This window comes from Gymnodraco acuticeps, unplaced genomic scaffold, assembly GCF_902827175.1.
Source record: "Gymnodraco acuticeps unplaced genomic scaffold, fGymAcu1.1, whole genome shotgun sequence".
NCBI lineage: Eukaryota > Metazoa > Chordata > Actinopteri > Perciformes > Bathydraconidae > Gymnodraco > Gymnodraco acuticeps.
In genome coordinates this window covers 1,187,096-1,200,617 of record NW_022989947.1, presented here as the reverse complement: position 1 = coordinate 1,200,617, position 13,522 = coordinate 1,187,096, and the positions used below count along the sequence as shown (strand labels likewise).

General features: G+C 39.5%; 1 protein-coding gene across 1 annotated transcript; it reads left to right on the top strand.

The window, feature by feature from the left end:
* Positions 1-909: 909 nt before the first annotated feature.
* tuft1b (tuftelin 1b) lies at positions 910-13,518 on the top strand. The gene is made up of 12 exons (XM_034210451.1): positions 910-976; positions 7,229-7,306; positions 7,405-7,497; positions 7,619-7,693; positions 7,845-7,910; positions 8,409-8,498; positions 9,318-9,428; positions 10,393-10,616; positions 11,000-11,105; positions 11,392-11,475; positions 12,102-12,190; positions 12,282-13,518. Exons 4-12 carry the CDS (start codon positions 7,661-7,663, stop codon positions 12,352-12,354), a joined length of 876 nt encoding a protein of 291 aa, XP_034066342.1. The 5' UTR covers positions 910-976; positions 7,229-7,306; positions 7,405-7,497; positions 7,619-7,660; the 3' UTR covers positions 12,355-13,518.
* Positions 13,519-13,522: the final 4 nt, after the last annotated feature.

Below are 13,522 nucleotides of genomic sequence, written 5' to 3'. Positions count from 1 at the left end.
TTCAACACAAGGCAATTCAAAGTGCTTTACAAAAATGAAAGACATTAGGAAAATGGCATTTAAAAACCGTCCCAAAAGACAAAGTTATTCAAAGAACTAATGGTTGCAATCCAAAAAAAAGAGATCAGTTTAAAGAAACCCTGAAGCATGAATATAAAAGTTATTTTAGTTGCAGATATGGTAATGAAAGTTGGAGATACATGGACAAAAACACAAGCGAGAACATATATAGACTTTGGCATCTGACTTCTGTTTGCAACAGTTTTGTTTACACTGCACACACTCAGCATGTCGGTGACAGTTATATAAAGACGCCTCATTAATCTCTTGTGTAACTCGCACTAGGCATTCCTCAGTGTGCTGCTATCTGTCAACATGTGGCAGACACACGAAGCCTTCTTCATACCAATTCATCCATCGGTTACATACTGTACCAAGTCGGTTATATATTATAAATTAGGTTCAACCTAGTCACTCATTTACTCGGATTGATTGAAACTGTTTAATAATTGCTGGTTAAAGACCTCTAAATAGTTTTCCACATTGTCCTTTTCTTTAGCAATTCCATTAAAATGTGAAAATAACAGTTTTGTCAGATTTCCAATTAAATGGATGGCTTTCAAATTGCTATTCGGTTCAGACTCCCCATCAACAAGCATAAATATACAGGATGGTTTATACGTTTACGTTACGTTACGTATACGTTATACGTTTATACGTTTCCATTGTGTACTTGGTATTGCAGTCCTGCAGGGGAGGCTAACAGCTGTCCGCCTCCTCAGACTGGCACTGTTCCTCTCTGCCAGGAGACCAATCTGGAAGAAAGAAAAGGGTTGGGCAGCTGGTGGAGCCTCACCCAGCCATGTAAGGCAAGACAGCCGAGGCTTCCCACACACTTAGTCAGAAAGACACGGAGCGTCCGGATCACAGCTGCCTGAACATCAGCGGGAGAGTTCCCACAGCCTCGTCTGCCCAGGTAGATATCAGTATCCTGTGTGAGATAAAGTGAAGGGTTGCATTTGTGTTCGTACAGTGTGGAGTGAATAATAGGAGCTGCAGTTGTAGATTTGTTTACTTTATTCAAGTGTTTTCTTATGTTTTGGTATCTCTTCTTTGTTAACTTATCATACTTAAAATACTTTGTTACACACAGACTACACCAAACAAGTACAAACATTTTTATTTCAATCAAATGTTCTCTTGATTAGCATAACTCATACGACAGGCAAGGCTCCAACAACAACACTGTTAGTTTTTGTTTTTTTTGGTCATTCTGGATTTTTTTGTTGATCATCAATTACATTTTTTATTTGAAACTGACAGCATGAATGCTAAAATTGCCGTTGAGTCCGTTGAGCAACTTTTAATCTTTGTAGAGTCGCTTCCCATATGTCAGTTACTCCTCTTGCCGTGGAAAATGACTCACATACCCCACATACTGCTGGCATTAATTACAAGGGAAGAGTCCATGATTTACGGGTGACGTGTGATGGTCCTGAGCAGGGCTTGCTGATGTTAACAACTTAACATGTTGAAAGTGTTCTATGGCTTTCCTTATCCTTCATAGCGTGTGTCCTTTGGTAATAAAACGGCTTTGTTTTGACTGCACTCAGTGATGTATGAATGTCACACCATGCTGTGATCTCTGTTGGTGCTTGGAGAGGAATTTAGACACTGGTGTGCAAGAAGTGACTTTTCAACCTTTTAAGCTTGTTAGGATGATATATAGACACAGATTTATCGCTATGTCTCCAGTCCGGTGATCACTGTAGTGATATCATTTGGAAATCAGTAAATATCAGTCCTAGAGGGAGTGTGTAGCTTGATGACGGGGATTGGATGGTAATGTATTGATTGTGGGAGGTCACTGACGGTATGAAGATGCTCTTGTATTTCGGACACTGAGGTAAAACAGTGATGTCACCTCCAAATCAGTAAACATGACTCACAATGTGTAACAGCTGTTTTCATATTAGCTCCATGTCTAACGCAGTTTAAATGATGTGTGTAGATGTTTCCCCCTGAATAACTTAATGTCAGGGATGACAATACTTGAGTACGCTCTACTCTTTTAAAGTCTTCTCTTCTCTACTTTGAAAAGACACCATTCTTGTGTGCATGGCTTAGAGATACCATTACATTACATGTCATTTGTTAGACGCTTTTATCCAAAGCGACTTACATACATTCAATACTGTGGACAATCCCCACAGGAGCAAAGTGTCTTGCCCAGGGACACAACGACATGCAGTGGGACTCAAACTTGCTACCCCATGATTCGAGGTCCAGCACAATATCCACTGAGCCACAGTCGCCACAGAGACCACCTTCTTTAAATTGTGCATCTAATCACCTCAGTTTTAGAGCTGAAACAGGTTGCATTCATTGATTAGTCAATAAACAGAAGATAGTTGGAAACATTTATGATTAATCTCCCAAGCAAAATGGAAAACATTTCCTTATTGCAGCTCAATCGTGAGGATTTGCCTCTTGTATTTGCCTCATATAGAAGTAAACCTCACAACCTAATTTTACTTTAACAAAACGAGTTAATAGGAGTCACAAACGAGTTGAAACATGTAAAGATGTTATAGCACTTCTCTGTCCCCCTATCTCCTGTGATAAAAGCAAGACACAAGCCAGTAATCAATCTCTCCCTCAGGGCTCGAACCAGAAGGTTCTTTCAACACTTCATGTTTTGTCTCTACATTGTTTTTCTGTATAGATATACACCAGTATATGTCATATCAATTCAAAGACATTTGATAGGAGGTTTGCAGTGACCTGTTAAAGACAGCACCAATATTGGACCACCATATTGACTGTTTTATGAAAACAATGATCATGGTGGTTGCTGGCAGCACAGAACAATAATGTTAACATACTGTCGACTCATTCAAATTGGTTCATTGTTTTGATCAGGTTTTATTCCCAAGTAATTGATTACAGAAAGGGTATTGATTATGTGCAGTGCTAGGTGTAAACATAAAGAATGCAGTTGACCAGATTAACAGTTCCACTTTATACGTTACTGAACACAAGTTCAAGAGGTGTCTTTATGTTGCGTGGTTTCCACCAGCAGAATGCGTTCTGCACAGTGTTATGCATGACGTGGAGTATCTAATTATGTGTATCTCTTGATCTTATCAAACTCAAGAGCATACTTCAGAGAGAGAATCAATCAACTGAAATGAAACGCTGAACACCTTAAATACTGGCAGTGATATCATCTCTAAAGCCATTTTCATTAGATCGATGTATGATTACATTTGTTTACAGTAAATGTTTTCATGACACTCAGAAAATGTGCCGCTTAACCCTCCTATAAAGATCATTCCAACTGAAGTACAGCATATCCTGCTCTTTATGGACATGTCTAGTGGAGAAGCACTCAGCAATGGAAGCAGATACAGTATGTATCGCTCCGTAAAGGCACAAAGCAGATGAAAGCGCTGATCACATTATGAACAGTAATGTTTGGACGTGACTATGCAGCAAATAGCAAGTATGTATAAGAACAAAGCGTCAGAACTTGACTTTAGAAAACACCCTCATAATCTTCATTGACCTAACAGTTCATTGTGTGTTCATTGGGCAGGCAGTGCTGCAAAAGTATGCAATGAATGAGTGTTTATTGTCAGCACCTTTTGTAAGACTTGTATCCAATCAAACTCTTTCATCTGTAAACCTACTGTTGTCATGGTGCTGTTGATTCATGAATAACAAAGCATTTTGAGGTGATATAATGCAGTGAGACTCCACCACAGTATGATCTAATAAGATAGTTTCCAATATTCCTTTTGTCTGTGTCAAACTCACTGCTGTTGCTCTTTTTACCCAGGAATCCTCTGGCATTCAGAACAGCATTTGAAAAAAACAACTTTACTTGGCATAAGATTTAGCAGCTGTCATGATTAATTAGTATGATACATTTAATAAAAGCATACTTTAATTGTCTTTCATTTAACAATCAGATTATTATCAGTAACCTATTCTAAGTTATGTTGAAGCTCTCTGCATGAGTGTCAACCACATGCCTAAAATGTGAACGTGTCCACTGAGCGAGTTCAAAAGAAAAGCATGAGGTGCGAGGCATTGTGTTTGTGTGTACAGTAGAACATCCCAGGGCGTGTCTCTGTGTGAAGCCTCAGGCTGTCGCTCCCTCAGATCACAGGATGAATGTCGGCCCGTCACAGCCTCTGATGGTTTTCATACATTACAATTAAATCTGACATTCAAAGTAAACCATTTAGCCTGTGTCCGACACGCACAGCAGAGAACTTCAACACAATAACCAAATGTTCTAGCCAAGTGTGTCTACCGTGTGTGTCGACATGTAGGCAATGGTAGGCATGTTCGCACACAGTCTAAAACCATAAACTATTTCCAACCGTTCACACGCAAGTTTGTTTTTGTTTTTGTTTCACAGGAGCACACAAAAATCCCAAAACAGTCCAAGGCTTTTTTTATTCTTTCTATTTGTGCTAACTTGTTTCACTTTGGCCAGTATCATACACACACAAGGCTCTGTTTGAGGAGATATGATGTACAGTATCACTAACAGACGCATACAGTAGAAGACAAACACATACACACACAGTAAAACTCTATTTCAGTACATTTGTTGTTGTTGACTCGTGGTGTAAGAAAGCATTTTAGGTTTAACAGAGAAGATAACAATGTTGGCATCTTTCTGCCCCTTTTTGACCACATCTGCCGGCATTGTTAAAGGCCTAATATCATCAGTAGTACAATAGACTGCAGATATATACAGTATTTGGGGCCTCTGTGCAGGGTGTTGTGCTAAGTTTCCACATGGATCTGTAACATTCATTCACTGACTGGCACTTAATGTGAGTCCAGATGACTGCCATGCTGGTACTTGGAAGCCGGATCCATTGAAGGGCTTTTCGCAGGAATAAAGGAGTGATTGAATAAATCAAGTTTGTTGTCTGGTGCTAGCCCTTAGCCATCAAGTGTTCAACAAAATAAATTAGAAGTGTATTATTCTGGTTCCGACTTGCTCACAGTCAGGTTCCCATGTGGTCTCATTAAATCATTTGCATACCATAGTGAAGTAATTATTACAACGCTCCCGTTTTGTTCACAACCGACTGTGGTATGCATAGAACAAGTTAGTGTCTCTATATCACTCCTGCACTGTAACCGCAGGTGTTATTCTCACAGGGAGGTATTGAAGACGTGTAATGTTGCTTTACTAAGTTGATACGCTGTGTGAGAAAGGAATGTAAGGGTGTGGGGAGCATTAGCTGTATACACCTTACTGCACCACACAGCTATAATCTATAGAACAAACCCTACCTCTGTCTTTTATCTCCCTGAGCATGTATTTTTATTTTGTTATCATCTATTGTCTCAGCTCTTTAAAAGTCATCGTTGGTTGCTTGGGTGTTTCTCTGAGGTTAATGGAGGAGAATAACATTTACAAACAAATTTAAGATAATTACAGTTCAAAAATCGACGGGAGATTTCTTTTTTTTCTGCTTTTGGCTATTCAACACCTGGATTTTTTTTCTGATTGCTATTACATTACATTGCATTTAGCTGACGCTTTTATCCAAAGCGACTTACAATAAGTGCGTTCGTCCAACAAAATACAACTTGAAGAAAACAGAATCATATAAGTACATCAGGTTTCATAGAGCTAAAACATTTCAAGTGCTACTCAACTGGCTTTAGAAAAGCCAGTCCTTTATTAGTATAAAAGTGCTTCGTTAATAGTTCTATCGCTCGAAGTGGAGTCGAAAGAGATGAGTTTTCAGTTTGCGCCGGAATATGTGCAAGCTATCTGCCGTCCTGATGTCAATGGGGACAGTTTACTGTAACTATTTACCAGTTACAGTAGCTGACGCCCAGACAACGCTTAATTAAAGCCAATTCAGTCTTTATCTCATTTTTTTCATGTACTGTAGGGGTGGAGGCACATTGCAAGACAGATACGTTGCATATAAAAATCAAAGACACATATTTATGAGCGTATACACACAACATCACCTAGAGGCTAGGATTAAGCATAATTTAGGTTGGTGCTAAAATAACAATCCACTATGTGTCATAACTCGCCTGTACCTGGACTGTTATCCTCCATCTGAAGAGGAATTATTCTGTCAAAGGGTTAAATGATTTGTTCTCTTTGCACTTTCAGAGAAAAGCAACACGATGTGTGCTGAACCACACCTGCACTAGGATTGTGTTTAGTCAAAGCAAGTATTTGCTTTGGGGAAAGGTTGCAGTCTGATATATTACACGTATCTGGTCGGGAAAAAAAGCCAGTTTAAGGGAATTTAATGTGAACATCAACTTATGTTACTTGTCATCTAATGTTTTTATTTAAATATGCTGCAAACTCTACATTTCTCAGCTCAAAGGCCTGTTGTTAACCTTCCTATCCCATTGTTAAAAGTATTCACTATATGTTTGTATCTAAATACCTGCAAAGTTTTGTCTTACAGTTAAAAATAAGTGTGTAGAAATAATAAACATTTGTTTAATTATTTGAAAAGTGATGTGCTCTGTTATTGTAGGTCATTTCTAGTAGATGATCTTACATGCTTTAGATAGAAATATGTCTATGAAATCAATCAATATCAGTGGATTATGATGAGCTTTGCATTAATAGTTGTGATAAACATGCACTTCCTCTGAAATACTTCCCTCTGTTTTCAAGAAAATATAATAAATCATGAATTGAGCAATACAGGAGAAGCTGGCACCCCACCAGAAACAGCATTTGATCAAATCAAATCATCAGTTTTTTCCAGAATTGTCTAGTGGTGTTGCACAAACTATTTCAAAAAATACTCAGTTTTAAAGTTAAGTTGTTATGGCGACAGTGTTGTATTGAGAGTGACTCAGCAGTCACGGTGGTTTTGAGTGTTGGTATTTTTGTCTGTTACTGGAATGGTATCATTTTCTCCGCCAAGTAGAGTGGCCTGTTTTTTCCAGACCACAAGACTGCCCCATGACACAATAGAAGAGTCTCCTTTAGGTTGGTTGCTAGGCTTTGTAGTCTAACAGTGTGGAATCTACAGGATCTTCTCTATGGGGAAGTTTTATGGCGAAAATGTTGCATTTATTTCTCAGCTCCACCCTCTTTCTCACTGGTGACTTTCATTTTGATCCCCTCTCCCTCCTCTCCATTGGTTGCTTCTCTAATAGTCTCAACATCTCCATTTACTTTATCTTATGCCCTCATCTTTCATTTCAGATCCGATGCAGGAGGCTTAGACTCACTTTACAAGATCAGGATCAGTCAACCGGCAACTCGGAGCGTCACAGCAACAAGGTACAAAAACAGAGAAGAAACAGCTTTCTTTTCATTTGCTGAGTGAAAGAAAAAAAAGAAAGATTGGGACAACATTTTGATTTCTTCACTGAACGTAGGAGAACGTCGTCGCAGAAGGGCCTCCACAGAAAGCAGAGGAGAAGGAAGAAACACTCATCACTCCAACAGAAGAGAAAGTTGAAGTCATTACGGTATGTGAGCTTGTTTTCAGTGTTTGTTAGTTTAATTGTGTACAAGCTAGTCCCCCTTTTCCTGCTTTTCTGAAGTATGTGTGCGCTCGCCTGTGTTATTTATCACAATCCTGTCATTTAGGTTTACCTGGAAGCGCGTCCAGAGGCAGCAGAGAGCGTCAAGATGCTGACGGACGAAGTGTCGCAGATTCAAGAAGTCAGTGAACCGAGCAACACTTCTTCTAACATGTCTAGACAATGAGTCAACGTTCAACCACTAGAAAACAGAGTGTGTGTTGATGGGTTGAAGAAGGGGGAAGGGGATTGTCATAGTTTCTGCATAAGTCACATGTGTTTGTTGTTTCTAGGTGAGGTACTGTCTGAAGACTCTGAGAGAGCAGATGGCAGCCAGACAAAACACAAACAACAACAAGGTGCACACCCCCCTGCATCCGGGATTAAGATGTTTTTCTGAATCTAGTGTTGACACAAGACAAATCCTTTTTAGTCAATGAAAAGAAAATGTATTGACAGCAAATATGATATTGGATTTATATATTGTTTACCAATAGGTGTGTATGTATTTAAAAGAGGTGTACATACTGTCTTTTGTTTGTGTTTCATGTTTTGTTTTCCAAAGTACTACTGTAAAGTTAACTCAGTTAGGCCTGCAACAAATTATTTAGAGATGATTTTCATATATATTAATATATTAAACATATATATTATCATGTATATTATAAATTAGGTACAATTACACTGAGTCAGGGGTACCAAACAGTAGTAATATATATATATATATACCAGATTTTTGGGTGCACTATCCCTTTACGTTGAAATGCAGTGATATCTCTTGGTCCTTTACAATGTGTAAATGGTTTGGGTAAAAGGAGAAATAAAGCACTAACTCCCCCTCTTCATCTCATCTTCAGTATCCAGCCAATGGCTTCAGAGTCCATGTGCCCGGCAGCCAGCCAGCTGTCACCAATGGCAACACTGTTCTCCCTAAATCGGAAGCTCAGGTGAGCTTATCACAATTCAGCCCTCCATAACTAATGTTTGCTGTGGCTTTTATGATCTGACTATTCATCAGTTTAATGGGAATGAACCATGAGGAATGGCCGGAAACCAATTTCAGCCGAAACTAGTTTGAATGCATTCAAATCTCTATTTAAATCACCTATTGAACATTCATATTGAAGAATGTCTGTCCCTCCAGCACACACTCACACTATCTATCATAAGCAAATAGTGCCAGACTCTGAAGTTGATTAAAAAGCTCACCACACAGCACATTGCTCACTTACATTCTAACTAACAGCCCACACAGAAACACAATATTTTATTTCTCATGCACTATTCTAGAGTCAGCACATCTCCTGTAACACTACACCATTATCTATAAGGAAAGTGGAGCAGGGAGCTATAGTGGCTGTACACACCCAGTGACCTGTGAGTGATGTAGGTAACCTGGGATCAATTTACACTGCCCTCCATTCTAAGTGGTATCAGATAAAACTGCAATGCACATCAGTGTTTCCCACAGAATGTGATTCTATTTGTGGGGGCACCGCAACGCACCCCCGGCAAGAAAAGCCAAAGGCCCCTTACCCTATTCGGGTGGCCCACGCATCCACCTATTTAGTACAGTCCCGAGATAAGAAGTTATCTCTACACAATTTAACTTGCGTCCAGTTTCTTGTCTAAATGCGCTTGTACCTCAGGCTCGGCCAAACAACCTGTTAAACACTGTTTGTTAGCTGCAGACTCGCCCTCAGGTTCAAGTAGTCCGCCACATCGAGCCTAATGGAGCGTGTCACTTTGTGTCTTTCTGCTCTCAGGTCGGGGATAATCAGGAGGAGAGTGTGCGGCTCAGGGAGGCGACCCAGCGTCTGTACTCGCAGCTGAAGGAGATGGAGAAGAGGCATCAGGAGGAGAAGGAGAGAATGCAGGTCTGTCTCACAAGATTAGTAACACGACACGATTTCCTGTCTGCAGCTATGACTCACTCCTCTGCTGTTGTCCTGTTCATTTAATCACCCTCATTATCTGCCAGTCTTATCTCTGGACTTCATCCCTCATCCCCGACCCCCCCACTGTGTGGGTCTTTGCTCTACAGCACATTCATCTGTCAGGTCAAGCAGGGACACACTGCCCACAGACTTAACATAGGCTCATCTGTCAAGGACTGTACCTGTGGTCTGCACTAATACCCTTTTAGAGTTAGTGGCACCAACAATATTGCACTGATACATCAGGCAGACAGAATCTGCATTGTACATTTGTCTTGGGTCATTTAACTCAATCAGAAAAAATCGTTAAAGTTGTGATTCAGACAAAATGAAGAAATGTAGACAATCACAAAATGTTATAGTTTTTTCTTTGAATTATTTCCTTTATGTAGGCTACGACTACCTTCTTTTCTTTTTGCATTGTGGGAGTATATGTCAACAGCAAACTCAAAGATCAGAGCTTTTAGTATACATACAGACTGCATATACTTGAGTATACTCTATTTTGTCACTTTTCCAATGTGAACACACAATAACGTATCTACTTATGTCTTTCCTAATAGTTATAAAGAATAAAAACACAAGCAGCCAGACATTTAAAAACAAACCAACTTCATCCATTACAGTTACAGATTTCCCTGATATGACTTGTATTACTGTACTTACTGTAGTGCCAATAGGGATTATGCATTTATATCCCTTTCAGGGCACTTTTTGGTTTTCCCTCCAAATAAAGTGGTTCAGATAATCTGGTTTAACTGTCAACTAGCCCTAAACTCTTGTAATCTGATCAGTCAGAGTGATTGAAAACAGTTTGCATGTGTGGAGCCTTTGACAGAGTGTCCATTACTACTTAATCACAGGAAGGCCAAGGCTATTTCTTACTCTGTGGCTCCCCTCACAGGCAGAGGCAGAGGAGTGTAGCGTCCGTGTGGCGGAGCAGTCTACGCGTCTGCAGAAGGTGGAGGAGCAGTCGGAGGAGAGGGGTCAGCAGGTGGAGGAGCTGCAGAGGCTGCTGGGAAACATGGAGATCGAGAGCGGCGTCCTCAGAGACAAGATGGCCGCAGGGGAGGCAGAGCTGCTGCAGCTTAGAGCAGACGGGGAGGAAAGTGAGGAGAGTGAGGAGAGGTGAGAGACAGATGAGCACAAGTACAATATGTGGGCCAGTTAGGAAGCAGAGCCATAAATAACAAAACACAGTGTATATTATCCAATAATGTTATTTATTTCACTCTTGTCTTGTCTTGTCTTGTCTTGTCACATGTCCCGCAAAATATATGTGAATATCATTTAGCATGAGAGATCACAACCTTAAATATGATGTGAAATTGATTTATCTGTTAAAAATATGTTCCTATTGTGCAAAATAAAAGTCCTACAAATAACATAAATACATCTAGTAAAAAAACGAACAAAAAAATACTATTTCAGTCATTTTCTTAATCTATGGTTTTATTGTATACTTTATCAAATGTGACAAAGTGGTCTCATATATTTGTGTGTGTTTGCAGGTGTGAACAGCTGGAGACGGAGGTGGCCGGCCTGAAGGAGAAGATTCATCACCTTGACGACATGTTAAAGAGCCAGCAGAGGAAAGTTCGCCACATGATCGAACAGGTATTTACTAGCAGTACAAGTGCACACACACAGACACACAGACACACACAATGCAAATGAGCTCTCTGGTACACAGGAAGTCATTAACGCGGAAATTACATTTTGAGGAGGCGGACACATAAAGCGTTATTGATTTTTGCGGGAGAGAAGCAAAGAGGAAACGTGTGGTGAAACAAAACTTGCTTGTCATGAATAAGTGATGCTGAATCTGCTCTTTTTGGAAAAGTGAGCTGTCTTAGTCCTGATAACTCACCCTGTTTTTTTGTTTGTTTTGTCTATGGTACAGCTGCAAAACTCCCGGACGGTGATCCAAGAGAGAGATCACTTCATCAGGGATCTGGAGGAGAAGGTGGCTTTCCTGGAAGCTGAGGTCAGGATAACTGCATCACAATCTGAATTAATCACTACTAGCTATTAGTGTTGGGAAGGTACATTTTGATTTGTAATAAGTTACAGACTACTAGTTAACCTGATGTAATGTAAGCAGTCTTTTAACTGACTTACAGTTTGAGACTGGAGCAATAAAGCGTATAAGTCCTAAAAACATAAACAAGATTACAGTAATGTGAAAGCCCTTTTTTTCCTTTCAGAAGGAGCATATTATGTATTTTCCACTGAAAGGCGTTCTTGTCTGACGAATTCATGCTGGTCACAAGCATGGCAGACTTAGGGCAGTGCAAATTCAAATGACAACCAATCAAAAAAGACCACTTGATATTTGAGTTTATATTGCCAAATAAATGGTGCTTGTCCTCACTTAGAGACAGCTCTATGTGAGGACAAGTATATGACAAATATAGATAAGACTATTCTAACTAGGACTGCATTTATTTTTGCAGTTATATAGTACTGTATGTGTTTGTGGTTGACCTTTCCCACCTTTTCAATCAAATTAAAGCTGAGAAATGGTCCTGCATGTAAGAAATGTATGCTGCCGCTCCTTAATTGCACCTTTTTTCACACAATGTACTGACTGTAACCCCTTTCTGTCTGCAGAACAGACAAATGCATGACCACATGGAGTACTTCCTGGCAGGCCAGGAGCCTCTGACGCCCACTGAGAACAAACCAGAGGTTGTTTACAGGTGAGCTGCTTCTTATTCTCAGTGAGATTTGGTCTTCCGAGAAGATTTAAATGTCCATGTAAACAAGCTTTTTTTTTATTTTTGTGTGCAGTAAAACATTTACACCGACGTCACCGACCAACAAGACCCTCCCGTTCATCAAAGTCATCGAGATCATGTCCTGAGTGGGGTGTCAACCAAAATAATGATTACAGTGTAAATGTATATTTAACCACACACCTTTATGAAACAAAGATCTGGAGTATTTCAAAAAGGCTTGCTTAACAGACCTCATGGTGACGAAGCACTTGGTCCTTTTTAGAACCTCAGCTACTTTTGAGGCTGTTCGGCGTACCTTCACTGAGTCTCTAACAGAATCTAAAGAAGGAAAGTTATGGGGAACTCAACTTAGGATCCAATGATAGGAGGGATTCTTGAAAGGAAACAAGAAAGAAGATGTGCATTGCATAGAACTTTTGTGAACTTCATACATGATATGCAGCACGAGTGAAGTTACGTTTATTTTCCAACTCTAGTTCTCCAATGCAGAAATAAACTGCTTGAAAGGTCAATTCAAAAGGATGGATTGAGACTAATATCTGTTTACATTGTACATTTCTCTGTTACAAACTGATTTGGAAAACCTTATACAAATCTACAATTAGATTATATTTTCAGCACTTCTTCAACCTACAGCCTGTTAACCATGACCCTCAGCTGCAGGGTCACATTCCTCAGTGCTTTGCACCACACTGCTAATGGCAGGCAGTTAGCTATTTCAATGCTAACGTATGATTAATGTTTAACTTAAATGTATTCCTCTGACATAAGAGTGGGATTAATGTAAGACAAGTGATGCTATATATATTATAAAGTTAACCTTTATTTTATTAATGCTGGAAAATACTTATTATAAGGCTACATTTAGAGGCTAGTTTTTATTTCTTATCTATGCTGCCAAGTACTGCCGCAACATCCTTCGTATATATCCTGCTTGTGCTAAACGTTTGCATATTTAATAACCACCTTGAACTGATAACTGACTTACATAATAATAATACATTGTCTGTATGCTTTTTCTGTAAAATACTTTCAATCCAGTATGTACATTTTTATAAAGTCCCATTTACTGTGAACACTGAAGTTGTCTGTTGCTGTAGTGTAGACTGTCATCATTTGTTTCAACCTTTATATATAGTCTATGGTTTCAACGAAAATCCTTTTTTTTCCCGATTCATTTGATGTACTCTTTGAGTTTTTCACACCTAACTTGTATCGACTGTGTTGCATCTTTACTCCTTGACCTTGTACTGCCACCTAGTGGAGATAATAAAGACAATGGAAATGAAGACA